Genomic DNA, 14,962 nt, shown 5'->3' with positions numbered 1-14,962 from the left:
CCAATGAAACTAAACTTGGAACCCACAACCCTTGAAGCTGTATAAAACCATCACCAGTCCATGCAAAACAGAGCCAAAAGCAAAACAACACAGAGTGAAAATGGGCGGTGTCAAAAAGTGTGGTGGTGGAAAAGCACAGCAGGTCAGGCAGTATACGAGAAACAGGAGAATCGACGTTTTGGGCATAAGAGCTTCTGATTGAAGCGTGATTCTCCTGCTCCTCGGATGCTGCGTGATCTGCTGTGCTTTTCCAGCGCCACACTTTTCAACTCTGACTGTCCAGCATCTGCAGTCCTCACTTTCTCCTAAAAATGGAGAGTCACTTGAATAGAAATTCTTCTCTCAATCCAAAACAGCTCAGCTTTACTAGCACTCACATCACCAAGATTAAAAATCACACGACACCAGGTTATAGTCCAACAGGTTTAATTGGAAGCACTAGCTTTCGGAGCACTGCTCCTTCATCAGGTAGCTGTGGAACAGGATCATAATGCACACAATTTATAGGAAAAGATTACGGTGTCATACAGCTGAAATGATATTTTGAACAAACCAAGATTTCAGCTGCATAACACTGGAATCTTTTGCTTTAAATTCTGTGTCTTATGATCCTGTTCCACAGCTATCTGATGAAGGAGTGGTGCTTCGAAAGCTAATGCTTCCAAATAAACCTGTTGGACTATAACCTGGTGTTATGTGATGTTTAACTTTGTCCAGCCCAGTCCATCACCTGCACCCCTACATCATGATGCCCAAGACTGACGGATTCTCATTGTGCAGCGTGTTAAGGGTTATTGAACATAGGCTGGAAATTAGGATGCAGATACTATTCAGTCATCATCAAAATGAATGGTAGAACCCACCCAAGATATTGAATGGCAGACTGATGAGAGCAGGAGGATATCGCACTGAGGAGACCCTCTATCATGCTGTATGATACTATTATTGTGCTAGATGGACTGGGCATTCTTGAGGGTTTTAGCCCAGCAGCAGCAGAACCTTTACTCAAACATAATCTGCATCCTCATGACCTGGCATGTCTCACCACTCCAGAGGGGGACAATTAAACAACTCACTAGAGGAGGAGGCTCCACAAATATCCCCCATCCTCAACGATAGGGGAATTCAACACTTCAGTGCAAATGATAGGGCTGAAGCATTTGCAACAATTTTCATCCAGAAGTGTAGAGTGGATGATCCATCTCAGTTTCCTCCAGTGGTCCCCAGCATCACAGATGCCAGTCTTCAGCCAATTCAATTCACTCCACACGATATCAAGAAACAGTTGGAGACTCTGGATAGCGCAAAGGCAATCAGCTGTGGCAACATTCTGGCAATGGTAATGGAGACTCTAGAACTTTCTGTCCCCCTAGCTATGCTGTTAGAGTAGAGTTACAACACTAGCATCTATTGGACAATGTGGAAAATTGCCCAGGTATGGCCTATATGGAAAACCCAGGAAAAATCCAACCTAGCCAATTACCGCTCCATCATTCTACTCTTGGTCATCAGTAAAGTGATGGAAGGTGTTCACTAGGGGGAGGAGGTTGCAGGATTTTGACCCAGTGACAACGAAGGAGCTGTGATTTATTTCTAAGTCAGGATTCATTCACTTCAGCAAGGTGGCTCACCTCCAACTTCTCAAGCTCAGTCGGGGACAGGCAATAATTGCTAGACCAGCCACTGATGACCACATCCCATGAATGAATAAATAAAAAGGATTGGCAGGGATCTTGGCTTATGCTCAGGCAATAGCTTCATTGTAGAATAAGCGATGGTATGCTTAAGGATTAGACTCAGAAGCAGTTTATTTCCTACTTGATACGGCAAATCTTGCACAAATTCAAGATCCTGTAATAGTTTCCATTTGTAACCAAGAGAAATTGTGAAAAAGGGCTTTTCATCTGTCCTCTTAACATACTCATATCCAAATCTGACGTGCTTTCAAAAGAAAAGGTTATTGTTTCAAACTATGCTGAAGTTATCAGGAATGCTTGAGGCACCAAGATTTCAGTAAATTTAACAGAAACATATTTGTCAACACCTGATAGTCATATTCCAAATGTCACCATTGCAATAATGTTTGCTTACATGCAACAATTCTGAATGCAAGATTTTGAGTAGCCAGTCAGTATCATGCCAGAATTATCAACCAAATATAAAAGGTGCATCCTATAAGTTACACGGCATAACCTGTCCATATTTAACCTGACTTTGCCTGCTCCAAGTTAGAACTTGAAGGAAAGATTTTCATTCTTTTAGGATAACTGACTCGACAACATAAATAATAGCTATTGACAGAGGTGTAAAAATTGTCAGCATAAATACTTTAAGGGATGAACCCAGCATTCCCGTGGGAATAAAGATAAGCCAGGATGGTGTTCAACTCCAAAGGAAGCTCCACAGGTCACAAGTTCTACTACTCCTCCTATTTCTTATTTTCTTACCCAGAAGGTATTCAATATGATAATCAAATGCTCTTGGAAAAGTGAAGCTGAAAACATTTTCAATCTTAACGTTATTTCACCGTCACTGAGCAATGTCAACTTATGCGAGTTATTCACCACATGAATAGGATTGTCAAAAACAGAGACAAGTCAAAAGTGACCCCCAAACTGAGGACATTATCCATAGTTTGTCTCACCCATTTTCAATTATGTCAACTCTAAGATAAATTAAAATACAGAATTAAAATAGGAAAATTCAGAGGAAAACATGTCAGCATATTAAATGAGAATTCACAAAAGAATTTTTGCAAGGTTTGTGAAGGTTGTTCCTCAAGAACAAACCACGACAAGCAGACCTAACACAGCCAGAAACCCTAACCACCTTACCATACATCAAAGAAGTTTCAGAAATGACAGCCAGACTACTAAGACCCCTCGGAATCCTAGTAGCACACAAACCCACCAACACTCCCAAACAAAAACTAACAAACTTAAAAGACCCAGTACAACCCTTGGACAAAATCAACTTCATCTACAAAATTCCATGCAAGGACTGCCGGAAATACCACGTAGGACAAACAGGAAGAAAGTTAGCCACCAGGATACACGAACACCAGCCAGCCACAAAAAGACACGATCCTCTCTCCCTCGTAGCCCTACACACGGAGGAAAACAAAAACCGCCATATCGACTGGGACAAAACATCTATCCTGGGACAGGCTAAGCAAAGATATGCCAGAGAATTCCTAGAGGCCTGGCACTCCAACCACAACGCCATAAACAAACACATAGATCTAGATACCATCTATCAACCCCTCAGAAAACGAACAGGAAATGACATCACCACAAACCCCAGAAACCCCATCCAGGACAAACATATAAATAGAAAGCAGGAGACAACAGCTTCGCTTCACTTGGAGGATGCCACTGATTATCTTACCTAGCCAGGTAATGAAACGTCTGGATATCAAACCTACAGCTCAGCGAGCAAACCTACACCCTAAAGTCACATAAGAATATTAACAAGATTACTGTGCAGTTCATTAACAACACATTATCATAGGTGGCATTTAGTAAATTGAGGAAAATCCTATAATCTGGTTGTACAGTAAGAGTAAAGTCACACTATATCTCAATTCCTGATTAAAATCTCACAATTAGCCCCAGTGGAATGTGGGTCTAAATTCACTGTACCTCAATGTCCAAAAGAATAGGAAGCCTGAAATCACACAACTAAAGGCCCATGAAAGTCTGATCCTCAGCAGGTAGTTCACGGTGGTAACAAGGACTACAGCGATAATTATACCAATTGAAGTTAAGAGCATGCAGATGGATGGCACGGTATTAAGTGAACAGTTTTTTAAGCATGTATAAGAAATGATGGTGTAAAGCCAGGGGATAGACGCCTGCAATCTTTCACCTTGAGAATAAATCTCTTTACGTTATTTGCTGACACGCACAACCACAGGCAAATGCCAATGTGCACAAATCCAGAAAGGGGCATGCGCACATTTCCAGTTAGTATTTCATCATGTAGAATGTCTGTGTGCTTTTGAAATGGGGTTCAGCAGCAGAGTGTCAGGGCCTGGAAGGAGGATATGGTTGGCGGGGGGGGGGTGGGGAGGGTGGTGAGGGGGGAGAAAGAAATGAGTAGTGAGAATGATTTGCAGAGAGAGAGGTAATTGTGAAGCGAGAGGGTCTGATGGGGGGGGGGGGGGGGGGGGGGGGGGGGTGGGGGGTTGGGGGGAGTGAATTGGTGGGGAAAGAGCCACCCCTTCACCTGGTGTTCCGACAACCCCCCTCCCCCAGTCACAAATCCCACCTCCAAGCTCCCAGGCCACGTCCTCCGAAACCAATTAAATGTGGATGCATAATTTAAGGCAACCCATGCACTGGTTTCAGCATTCGGAGCCCAAATCCATCCCATGTAAACACTAGCTCCCCCCTTTCACCAACTGCCGACTGGATTCCAACACACAACGAAAATGTTTCCAAACATAAGCAGGACAACAATGTTTGAGTAGAGCAGCAAATGAATACACTTACCAGTGAAGTTTACAGCTCGAATATACCGCAGCAACTCCTTGCCATCCACAGAGCTCATTGTGGGACAGAGACCAACATAACCAGGGCACAGTTCTTTGTGCATATTGTGTAATGCATGGGCCATTGAGTACACAGCATCGATGACAAACTGCACTTTTCCTTCCTGCTCATACGATGAATCCCTTCCAATTCTTTCCAATCCTATAAATAAAGTGAATAGGTTTAGCATTAATTTTTTTTAATACCTAATCAGTGCCCAATGAATGCAAAGTTGCTTATGGTATTCAATAATTCAAGTTTAGCTTGGTGCTTCACTTCAAACAGCTTCTCTCCATTGCTGCCTCATTCCAGCAGATCATTGTTCATTAATCTGCACCTTACCACAAAACCAAATGCTACTCACTCTCCATGTGTGCCTTTTATCACCAATAATCCAAATACAAGCAAGATCCTCAATGCCTCAGGGACTGGTACCTCAAGTCGGTAGTTAAGTAGGATACTGTTCAGATGGTGCTGCACAATGTTTCCATGTGTGCAGGATATCAATGAGAAATTACAACATTTAACTCTGATGGAATGGAATTGCATGATGGCAATATGTCCCTGCACGAAAACATGAGTTTCAATGTTACGTGTGAAAAATATTTATTGGTCAGTTTCATCATGTTAAAAGGCTTTATGATTTCTACTCATGAAACTACAAATAAGCACCTGCAATATGCTACAACAGCTGGTTTGCCAAATGTTACTAATTCCACAGTGATGTGAATTATCTAATGGAAATAAAGAGAGTGTGCCCACACATTACTGATTACCTACAAGAAAGCTTACATATTCTGTAAAGATTGGCACAATGTACTACAGAGACCCTGCATCACCACCATCAGCTATGACTGAGGAGGTGCAAAACAAGCCCGGTAAATTTTTTGCATGCTTCAGCAAGGGGTATTTAAGGTCAGGCAAACAGAAATTAATGTAAAATGCTGCGAAGCAGATCTAAATTTTCTGTTCACACTGTTTTCACTTATACTTGCTTTAATATAATGTTGGGATGAGTGATCAAACTTTAGCCTCAGCTCATAAATAATAAACGCTAATGATTTGGAGACTGAATGTTGGAAGTTCTGTATTTCTGAAGAACATTCAATAATTCAAGAGCTAGTGAAGTCCAAGCTACCAATCATCAGAAGTGGTAAAGGACCTCTGATTCAAATTGCAGAGTTTCCTGCTATTGACACCACTGGCTTACATTTGAGGATTACATCAAGTTTCTTATTTCATTCATGAGAAATTCATCCATTTTCCTAACCCAATGAGGATCGCTTTTTGCCAATTTCTAAGGAGACTCACAACCATACAGCTCAGCGAGCAAACCTACACCCTACATAACCATACGCCAAGTAATTCTTGGAATTCAGAAGGCTATGGATGCCAAGTCACTGATTATAGTCATGAAAGAGACAGAGATATATTTTTACATTTTAAAGGCATCAAGTGGTATGAGAGAAAGCGAGAGTGTGGGATTGGGATAGAGAAACAGCCATGATCATATTCAATAGTGTCGCAGTCTTTGAAGAACCAAATGGCCAACTCCTGCTCTAAATCTCTATGTTTGTGAAAAGTTTAGGGGTAGAGCTTGAAATGTTACGAGGGTTTGTAAATATGAGACATTATTTTGCCCTTGCTTTCCAAGGATTATTTCATCACCTTTAGGAATGCAACACCAATTCCTCTGCATATCATGTTGGATGGCTCTCATCATCTATTCATCATCAAGAAGCCAATATCTTACCTCGTACCTGAAATAGTGATGAGCCATCTACCCGACATATCTTCACGAGATGGGCAATAATTTATGGTCCTGCTAGTGATGCCGAGGGTGTGAAGAAAATGTTGCTTTGTTGTTTATTCAGAAATTAAAAGCCAATTTGTTGCAAAATTCGGAATTAATTGGTTCCTACAACCGCTTCCATCTTTGGTGCAAAACCTATGAAATTAGTGATCTACAAACATTTGTTCTCATTATATTCTGGTATATAAACAAATGCAATTCAAAACCCGAAACAAGAAATAAAGGAAAATACTTTCTTATTGTTACAAAGAAGAGTAAATTATTTGTCTAATACATTGTCAGAAGGGTGAGATTTTTGTGAAGTAACAAACCTAAACCTATGGAGATATACATATATTGGATTCAGTGGGTGCATTGTGTTCTTTATTATTCATTAGCAATGACATCAGATCAAAGGAGATAACTAAGTTTCCATATTAATGTCAATACACATTGCTTTACAGTCAGAATTACTGCAATTTGAGCAGATTAATGGGAAATTATTCATAACATTTATGATCAGTTAGACTTTTTTTGAAGTGACATTAAAGATGACTTGTGCATTTTTCAGCATTGTACAGGTTGTAACTTGGCAAGAAATAATTATGCTCAGTATTCCATGATTTTTTTTATTATCCAAGAATTGTTAGGCAACCTGCCTTGTATTACTTTTGCCAGAACTAATGAAAATATTATTGCATAAAGAGGGAATTCAACTTCTTTAATCTGTGTCCATTCTTGCTCCATAATAAGAACTGAATTTTTTTATGTATATATTTATTGAAAAAGTTTTCACTCTTTACAAAAAAACCCAAAGTTATAAAAGTACAAAAGTACAGAAAAGTAGAAATAATATCATACTATTATATTACAGTAACGTTAACAATAAACTGCCTACTCCTTTTCAAGGTACAGTCATCTCATATTTACTTAACTTAACCCAAGTTAGAATAAACTCAAATTAAATAATATAACATTAAGATAAATTACAGTCCACTAACATTTAATTACATTGCACTAAACTACATTACATTACTTTACTCGCTGCATCTTCACCAAAGCTCCCGTACATGGGAGCAACAGTTATTATACCCGTAGTTACCTGGTCTCCCCACTCCTGGGATCCCCCACCACCATATATGGCCCTCATGGCAGTATAAAGGTCCTAATCAGTACCAATAGGTCCATGTCTATGTTAGTTAGGAAGGGCCACCATGTCTTATAAAATTCCATGGTGCACCACACTTGTCAGATAATCTTGACGGTTATGCTCCATCTTAAATCTGTGCCACCTTGCAAGACCTGAAGGATTTTCTGATATCCAATTCATTAGGATGTTCTTCCTCACACAGTATGTAAGAATGTTGAATAACCTCTTCCCATGCTCACCCAAAGAGGGCAGATTCGATAGTCCCAAAAGCAGTGATACCAGATCTTCCTGAACTTCCATTCCCAGGATCTTCGCCAGCTCATTCACTCTGGTATCCCAATATCCGCAAATCATGTAGCAGGACCAAAAGCAATGTGTGAGGGTGCCGATGCTGATTTTACATTTGGGACATTTCGGAGAAGATCCTTTCTTAAACTTTGCTAAACTCTCTGGCGCCATATGGCCCTGTGGAGGATCTTCAACTGCACCGCTTGTGCCTTATTGCATTTTGAGACTTTCTTTACATTTCCTCACCCCCCCCCTCCCCATATCCTCCCATGTTTCTGATGAGATTTCTTCCCCTAACTCCTGATTCCAAATCTCATGGTGTTTCTCCATATCCGTCAAGGCATTCCCTCTCTGCAGATGATATATGGTACTAACTGAGAGAGAGCCACCACATCAGAATACTCTTATTTCTATATCCGACTTATAGGGTTGGGCCATGAGCGTGGTCATCTTCTATATATAATCCCTAACCTGGAAGTCTTGGAAAAGGTCCCTCTTAGGGATCCCATATTTCTGACCTACTTGATTGAAAGACATCAAGACCTCTCCCTTGAATAAATCTCCCTTTCCATTGCCCTCCCATGCTCTGAAGCCAAAGTCCATTGACCCCAGTCTAAATCTGAGGCTCCCACTAATGGGGTGAATGACGAAGTCTTAAGCAAAGTGCCCTCACCCTGCCGCATTATTCTCCGAGCTTTCACTATATTTATAATAATTGGACTCTCACAGTGCTCAACTACAGATCTCATCTTATCCATAAACAGTAAGTTTATTAGGGGGCTTCTCGCCTGCAAGGCCTCAACATCAAGCCATATTGATTTAGAGTCGTTGCACACCCATTTGCCTACATATAACAACAGGGTGCCTATTTGGTATCTCTTCAGATCTGGGAGGTTCAACAACCCCACCATTATCCTGCAGAAGTTGCAACTTGGTGAATTTAATTTGGGGGTGCCTATGGCACCAAATAAATGATCCAAGCCACCCAGCAAACTTCCGCAGCACCTGTTTGGGTAATGACAACGGGAGCATCCTCATGGGATATAACAACCGTTGAAGAACATTCATTTTAATCAAGGCTATACGGCCTTGCCATGATATGGGTAGTCCCTCCCGTCGCTGCAAGTCCTGCTTTATTCTCTCAAACAGCTGCACAAAGTTAGCTCCATACAGTTGCCGGAAGGTAGGGTACTAAAAATTCCCAGATACAGAAAACCTTTCTGTGACCTTCTGAAAGGAAATTCCATTCCATCCTCCAGCTTCGGTACTTCCACCACCACTCCCCCCTCCCCACAGGCATGACATCTGACTTTGTAAAATTTATCCTGTTTCCCTGAAAAGCTGCTGAATAGTTTATTTTTTTGTATTAGGCAGGGTATGGAGTTTTCGGAGTTAGCCAAAAACAGAAGGACATTCTCCACAGAGGGAGTAATTTTGTGTTCCCCAACTCTCACCTTTGGTTCTACTATTTCAGGGTCCTTTCAAATGGTCTCTGCCAAGGATTCAAGTACCGAGGTAAACAGTAGTGGTGATAGGGGAATCCCTGTTGGCTGCCGCTCCACACACCAAAATTGCTTGATTTAACCCCATTCATGATAACCACTGCCTTGGTGTCTGTATATAACACTGCCACCCACCTGGCACAGGCCAGTCCCAGGCCAAAGTGATCTAGACCAGCAAAGAGACATGACCATTCTACCCAATCAAAGCCTTTTCTGCATTCAGGGAGACCACCAAACAGGAATCATTCTCTGCTGACATAGTTGCACTATGTTCAGTACCCATCTGATATTGTTGGAGGACCTGCAGCCTTTGATAAAACCCATCTGGTCCTCTTTTATAATAAAAGGGCAGCACCTTCTCCAACCTCAGAGCCATCACCTTTGATAGGATTTCAAAATCCACATTCAACAACGAGATGGGTCTATACGATGTGCAATCCTCAGGGTCTTTCTCTTTCTTTAAAATAAGGGAGATATTGGCCTCCCTAAGAGAGGGTGGAAAGCAGTCCTGACTACATCTCCAGAAATGGTTCAGCTAACGGGTGTATAATCTCCTTGTAAAATTCACTCGGGAACCCATCTAGACCAGGTGCCTTACCACCTTGGAGCTGCCTTACCATCTCTTGCACCTCCTGTACTGTCAGAGGTACATTTAAAAGGGAAGCCTGATCTGCCTTTATACCAGGAAGGTCCAGATTTTCAAAAATGGATTCCATTCTTGCTATTCCATCTCCACAGCCCTCCGATTGGTATAACTCTGCATAGAATTTCCGAAATCTGGTACTGATCATTTTTAGTTTGCGAGTGATGCCGCCAGTTCTCACCCTACCAGACACAATGGACGGTGGAGCACTTTTCTTCCTAGCCAGGTTAAGCCAGGTATCTACCTGGCTTATCCCCATATTCAAACAGCCTTTGTTTTGCACAGGAGGCCTCCTTCTTCGCCGCTTGTGTGAGTGCTGAGTCCAGAGCAGCTCGGAGAGCCGTGACCCAATGCAATTTGACCACAGATAATATGCCAACTCAGGCCTCAGCACCTGCTGCTGCTCCCCTCTCTGCCTCCTCTTGTTGTTGAGTATGACATAATCAGAATGATTTGGTGGTCTCCTAGAGCATTGATCGATTGCTGGTCGTACCCTGACTGATGTCCCAAAAAGCCCTGAACTCCCTTGTAATATACTGTACAAAGTCATGATCCTTCAACAGAAATAGACTTACCATGTGCCTACTCCACTACCCTTGGTCTTAACATCTAAATACACCGCTACATGGTCTGAAATAGTTATGCACCCAATCCTGCAGGCCAACACCAAATCCAAACAAACTGACGGAACAAAGAACATATCAATTCTTATGTGGCACTACTGCGGGTTAGAGTAAAAGGTAAAGTCCCTCCCATTAGGGTGGAGATACCTCCCACTAACTGTCTAGGCTGCAGAGGTGTACCTGACAGTCATCCTTGATTTGATCTGTCACCTGAAATGGGGGGTTCCTTCATACCAGTATGGCCACTCTTCTGCTTTTGGAGTTGAAGGAGGAAAGAATACACTATCATAACCCCAGTGATGTAACTTCAGATGATCACTATCAGTCAAATATGTTTCTTGCAACAGAGTGATGTCAACCTTTTCCTTCTTAAGATTTGAAAGCACCTTTTTTCCTTTTAATATGGGAATGGCTCCCCTTCATATTCCAGGTGCAGCACCTGAACAGATCGCTAGCCGTACCCACACACTACAACTCACGATCCCCCGAGAGGAAGAAGCCCATTCAATGTACGGTGAGTGGAAAAAACACAGCCTTTAAATTTCACAAAGACTATTCCTACAAACACTACGAAAACTACTAAAAGTAAGAAACTACACACCACTCCTAACTTGAACAAATAAATGCAAAAAGCCTAAACCTCCAGAGATCACCCCCCTTGCCCATAGGGGGCACTCACTCCCAACCTTACAGCCAGCCCAGCACCTTCCAGTTAAGGCTGCGTCCTAAACCCAAGCAATGGAGAAAAAAACATGTTATGTACTCTCCTGCAAATTAACAATGGACGCCCACACCATCCCCTCCACATCTCAACCCTACACATCTTTACATCAAAGAAGTAACCACCCCTCACCCAACAAAAACAGAACAGTAGAAGAACATGGTGGCTCAGTGGCTAGCACTGCTGCCTCACAGCACCAGGGTCCCAGGTTCAATTCCAGCCTTGCGTGACTGTCTGCGTGGAGTTTTTACGTTCTCCCTGTGTCTGTGCGGGTTTCCTCCCACAGTCCAAAAGATGTGCAGGTAAGGTGAATTGGCCATGCTAAATTACCCATAGTGTTAGGTGCATTAGTTAGGGGGGAATGGGTTTGGGTGTGTTGCTCATTGGAAGGTCGGTGTGGACTTGTTGGGGCGAAGGGCCTGTTTCTACACTGTAGTGAATCTAATCTAATCAGATATAATATAAAACATACCATATTTTACACCAAAGCAATACCAAACCTATAAGGCCTGAGACCCCACAAGGGAAAAGAACAAAGAAAGAGAAGATAAAAAAAATACATTATGCCATTGTCCCCACACATCTTTCCCCTTTGGTCATAATCTATTATTTCAGCAAATTCAAAAATTCTTTTACTTTTTCCGCTGAGACGCATTTGTAGACAGATCCCTCATAATTGAAATGTAGCACTGCCAGGTACCTCAGAGAGTACGGAGTGTTTAAATCTTTTAGATTTTTCTTTACATCATCAAAGGTCTTCCTTTTCTTAATTATGGCCCCAGAAAAGTCATGAAAAACATTATCCTCGAACCTTTATAAATCCAAGTCTGTGGATTGCCTCCCAGTCTTCTGGCTGTTTCTACTATTAATTGCTGTTCTTTATAATGCGAGAGTCACACGAGGACTGGGCAGGGCGCTGAGCCGAATCAAATCTGCGCATCACGATCTGGCGGACCCATTTCACACTCACCCAGCCTGACTAGATTTCCAGCCCCAGCAACTTCAGAAGCCACCTCCTGAGAAACTCAGCAAGGTTTTTACCTTCCTCACGCCCCAAAGGACCCACGATCCATAAGGTTTTATCTCCGACTTTGGTTTTCAAGGTCATCTGCTTGTTCCAGCAAGGCCCGAACCTGGCCTTCCATGTTTCAGACACGCCCCTTGGAGATCTCCTTCTAGGTCTCTGAGGCCGCATTCCTTTGTTCCACCGCTTCTATGTGCCAATCCAGAGCAAACTCTGTGAGTAGATGCTGCTACTTCACTGAACTTAAAGTCATCGCTACAAGAGTTGAGGTAACGGCTGCGGGTGTGCCCGACATAGTGCCTTGCCTGCTACACTCCCCTAGCTCCCTTTACTTTAGATGTTTTCATTTCAGCTCCAGATCTTCAAAATCCTAATTTAAAAGGGCTCTAGGTGCTCTACCTACTTTATACTACAAAGGGGTGACTAATGTGGGGGGGTTGAGCCCACCTTGCCTGGGGGATTGCACAAAGCCCAGCACAACAGACTGTTCAGACTGCCGCCATTTTGAATCTCCTAAAAAATATCTTAATGCAGTACTCAGGTGCGTACATGAAAGCTATGCTAACTGCCTTAATCTTACTAATCAGATACTAGGTATAACTAATTGCTGGGATGGTGGTGACTTACTTTTCTTTCCCCAAGTAAACCAGAAAGGCAGTTTTTGCGAAGTTAAAACCAGTTGCTAAATCTAGATCAGCCCTTTAGTATTTGCATGAATTCTGTATGCAAGTTTGCTCGCAGAGCTGGAAAGTTCATTTTCAGATGTTTCATCACCATTCTAGGTAACATCATCAGTGGTGTCCCAGTCGAAGTGGTGTCCTTTCTCATCTGTATGTAAGGATACTGGTGAGAGTGGGTCATGTCTTTTTGTGGCTAATTGATGTTCATGTATCATGGTGGCTAGTTTTCTGCCTGTTTGTCCAATGTAGTGTTTGTTAGAGTTTTTGCAAGGTATTTAGTAAATGACATTAGTTTTGCTTGCTGTCTGTATGGGGTTTTTCAAGTTCATTAGCCACTGCTTTAGTGTGTTGGTGGGTTTGTGGGCTACCATGATACCAAGAGGTCTGAATAGTCTGGCAGTCATTTCTGAGATGCCTTTGATGTAGGGGAAAGTGGCTATGGTTTTTGGATGCATTTTGTCTGCTTGTTTGGGTTTGTTGCTGAGAAATCGGAGGATCATGTTCATTGGGTACACGTTCTTTTTGAATACGCTGTACAGGTGATCTTCCTCTGCTCTTCATTGTTCCTCTGTGCTGCAGTGTGTGGTGGCTCATTGAAATAATGTTCTTCGTTTGAGGGTGTTGGGATGATTGCTTCTGTAGTTCAATATTTGGTCAGTATGTGTTGTTCTCCTGTAGACGCTGGTTTGAAGTTCCCCATTTGCATGAATGGAGCTAAATGAAGTCAGCAAAGCAGGAGAGATGTTAAAAACAATCAGCACTTGACTGTGGTACATTTTACATCAAATGCCCTTTTCTAGTTTTGGTTTATATTGAGTGACGGCCCAAAGGACAAAGCTTTTGAGATCCTTGCAAACATTGTTACGACAGTAAAAAACATATTCATTCAGTGTTGCACTGACATTAATGCCCCTTGGGTGGCATCTGTCCCTCGACAAAAATATTTTTTTGACAACCAGAATTTGTCTTTCAAATTCTATTTCCAAGCCCAGGCACTAAATGTACTTTGTTCCTCAAGTGACTATCACTTATGTATTAAATTTGCTATGTGGAGCACATAGTACATTGATAAAACATTGTAAATGCCTGCAATGCTTGTTACTCTTAAAGTGCCACTCTAGGAAAAATGCAACAGCTTCAAAATTCTCATTGACTACCTCAACTTGTGATTGCACAAAGTGATTCCCAGTTCCTCGAAATTACTCAAAGTGTCTCCTGTTTTATTTTCTCATTCTGCATGTTTCTCATCAGTAACTGAAATTTCTAATGTACAAAATTATATTTAAACCAAAATAAAAAGAACTCAAATTTCATATTTCTAGATGATCAAATTTAACAACTGAATTATTTTTTAATGTCTTTAATGTCTTTCTTAAAACTCTTGCTCAATGTTCTCCATTGCTTTCAAAGGTTTGGTCATGACATGATATATTTACTCAGGACTAAGACTCCGAGCTGAATTTAGATTATACTGACTGAGGCTCAGCAGAATGCCTCAATTTTCACTGTGACTCATTATCCGTCAGCTTTGCTAAGAAGCAGAGAACTGGTGAACACCTGAAATTAAATCTGAAAAAGTAGATGCCTGGCCATGTATTCAAACTGTTTATGACAATACAGTTGTTAGATGACCTCATTAGGAATGCTTGGCTCTGAGACTAGCTAATAGATTCTGTTCAATAGGACAATGGTATCATAGCATGAAAGGCAGTATTAGCTTTGTTTTAAAGACAACTTTGTGAAGTTAACATAAGTTATTTTTTTCATTTTTTTTCATGCCTGCTTGTCTATTTAAAATAGAAAATTAAAAGTTAAAGTCATTACTACTATGAATGGCTATTATTGAATGACATTTTAATGCAGTTGCGAGTTGAGCAATACTCTTTTCCAACTGTGTTGCCTTATTTTATCAGTTTCAGAAACACTTCCAAGACCTTCCAGACTTGTCAATGGGATTAATTATTCCGTACACAGTTGATAATGGAGGTGTGGTGCACATGCACATGG

The 14,962-nt window shown here is 41.6% G+C and overlaps 1 protein-coding gene across 1 annotated transcript in view; it reads right to left on the bottom strand.

Moving 5' to 3' along the window:
- Positions 1 to 14,962, bottom strand: part of LOC140458260 (metabotropic glutamate receptor 8) — a 416,712-nt gene that overhangs the window by 118,721 nt on the left and 283,029 nt on the right. The window contains exon 6 of the mRNA XM_072552654.1: positions 4,494 to 4,694. Within this exon, the coding sequence (XP_072408755.1) occupies positions 4,494 to 4,694 (201 nt within the window). The remainder of the gene's footprint in view (positions 1 to 4,493; positions 4,695 to 14,962) is intronic.

Source organism: Chiloscyllium punctatum, chromosome 32 (genome assembly GCF_047496795.1).
Source record: "Chiloscyllium punctatum isolate Juve2018m chromosome 32, sChiPun1.3, whole genome shotgun sequence".
Classification (NCBI taxonomy): Eukaryota; Metazoa; Chordata; class Chondrichthyes; order Orectolobiformes; family Hemiscylliidae; genus Chiloscyllium; species Chiloscyllium punctatum.
This window is presented reverse-complemented; position numbering and strand designations above follow the sequence as displayed.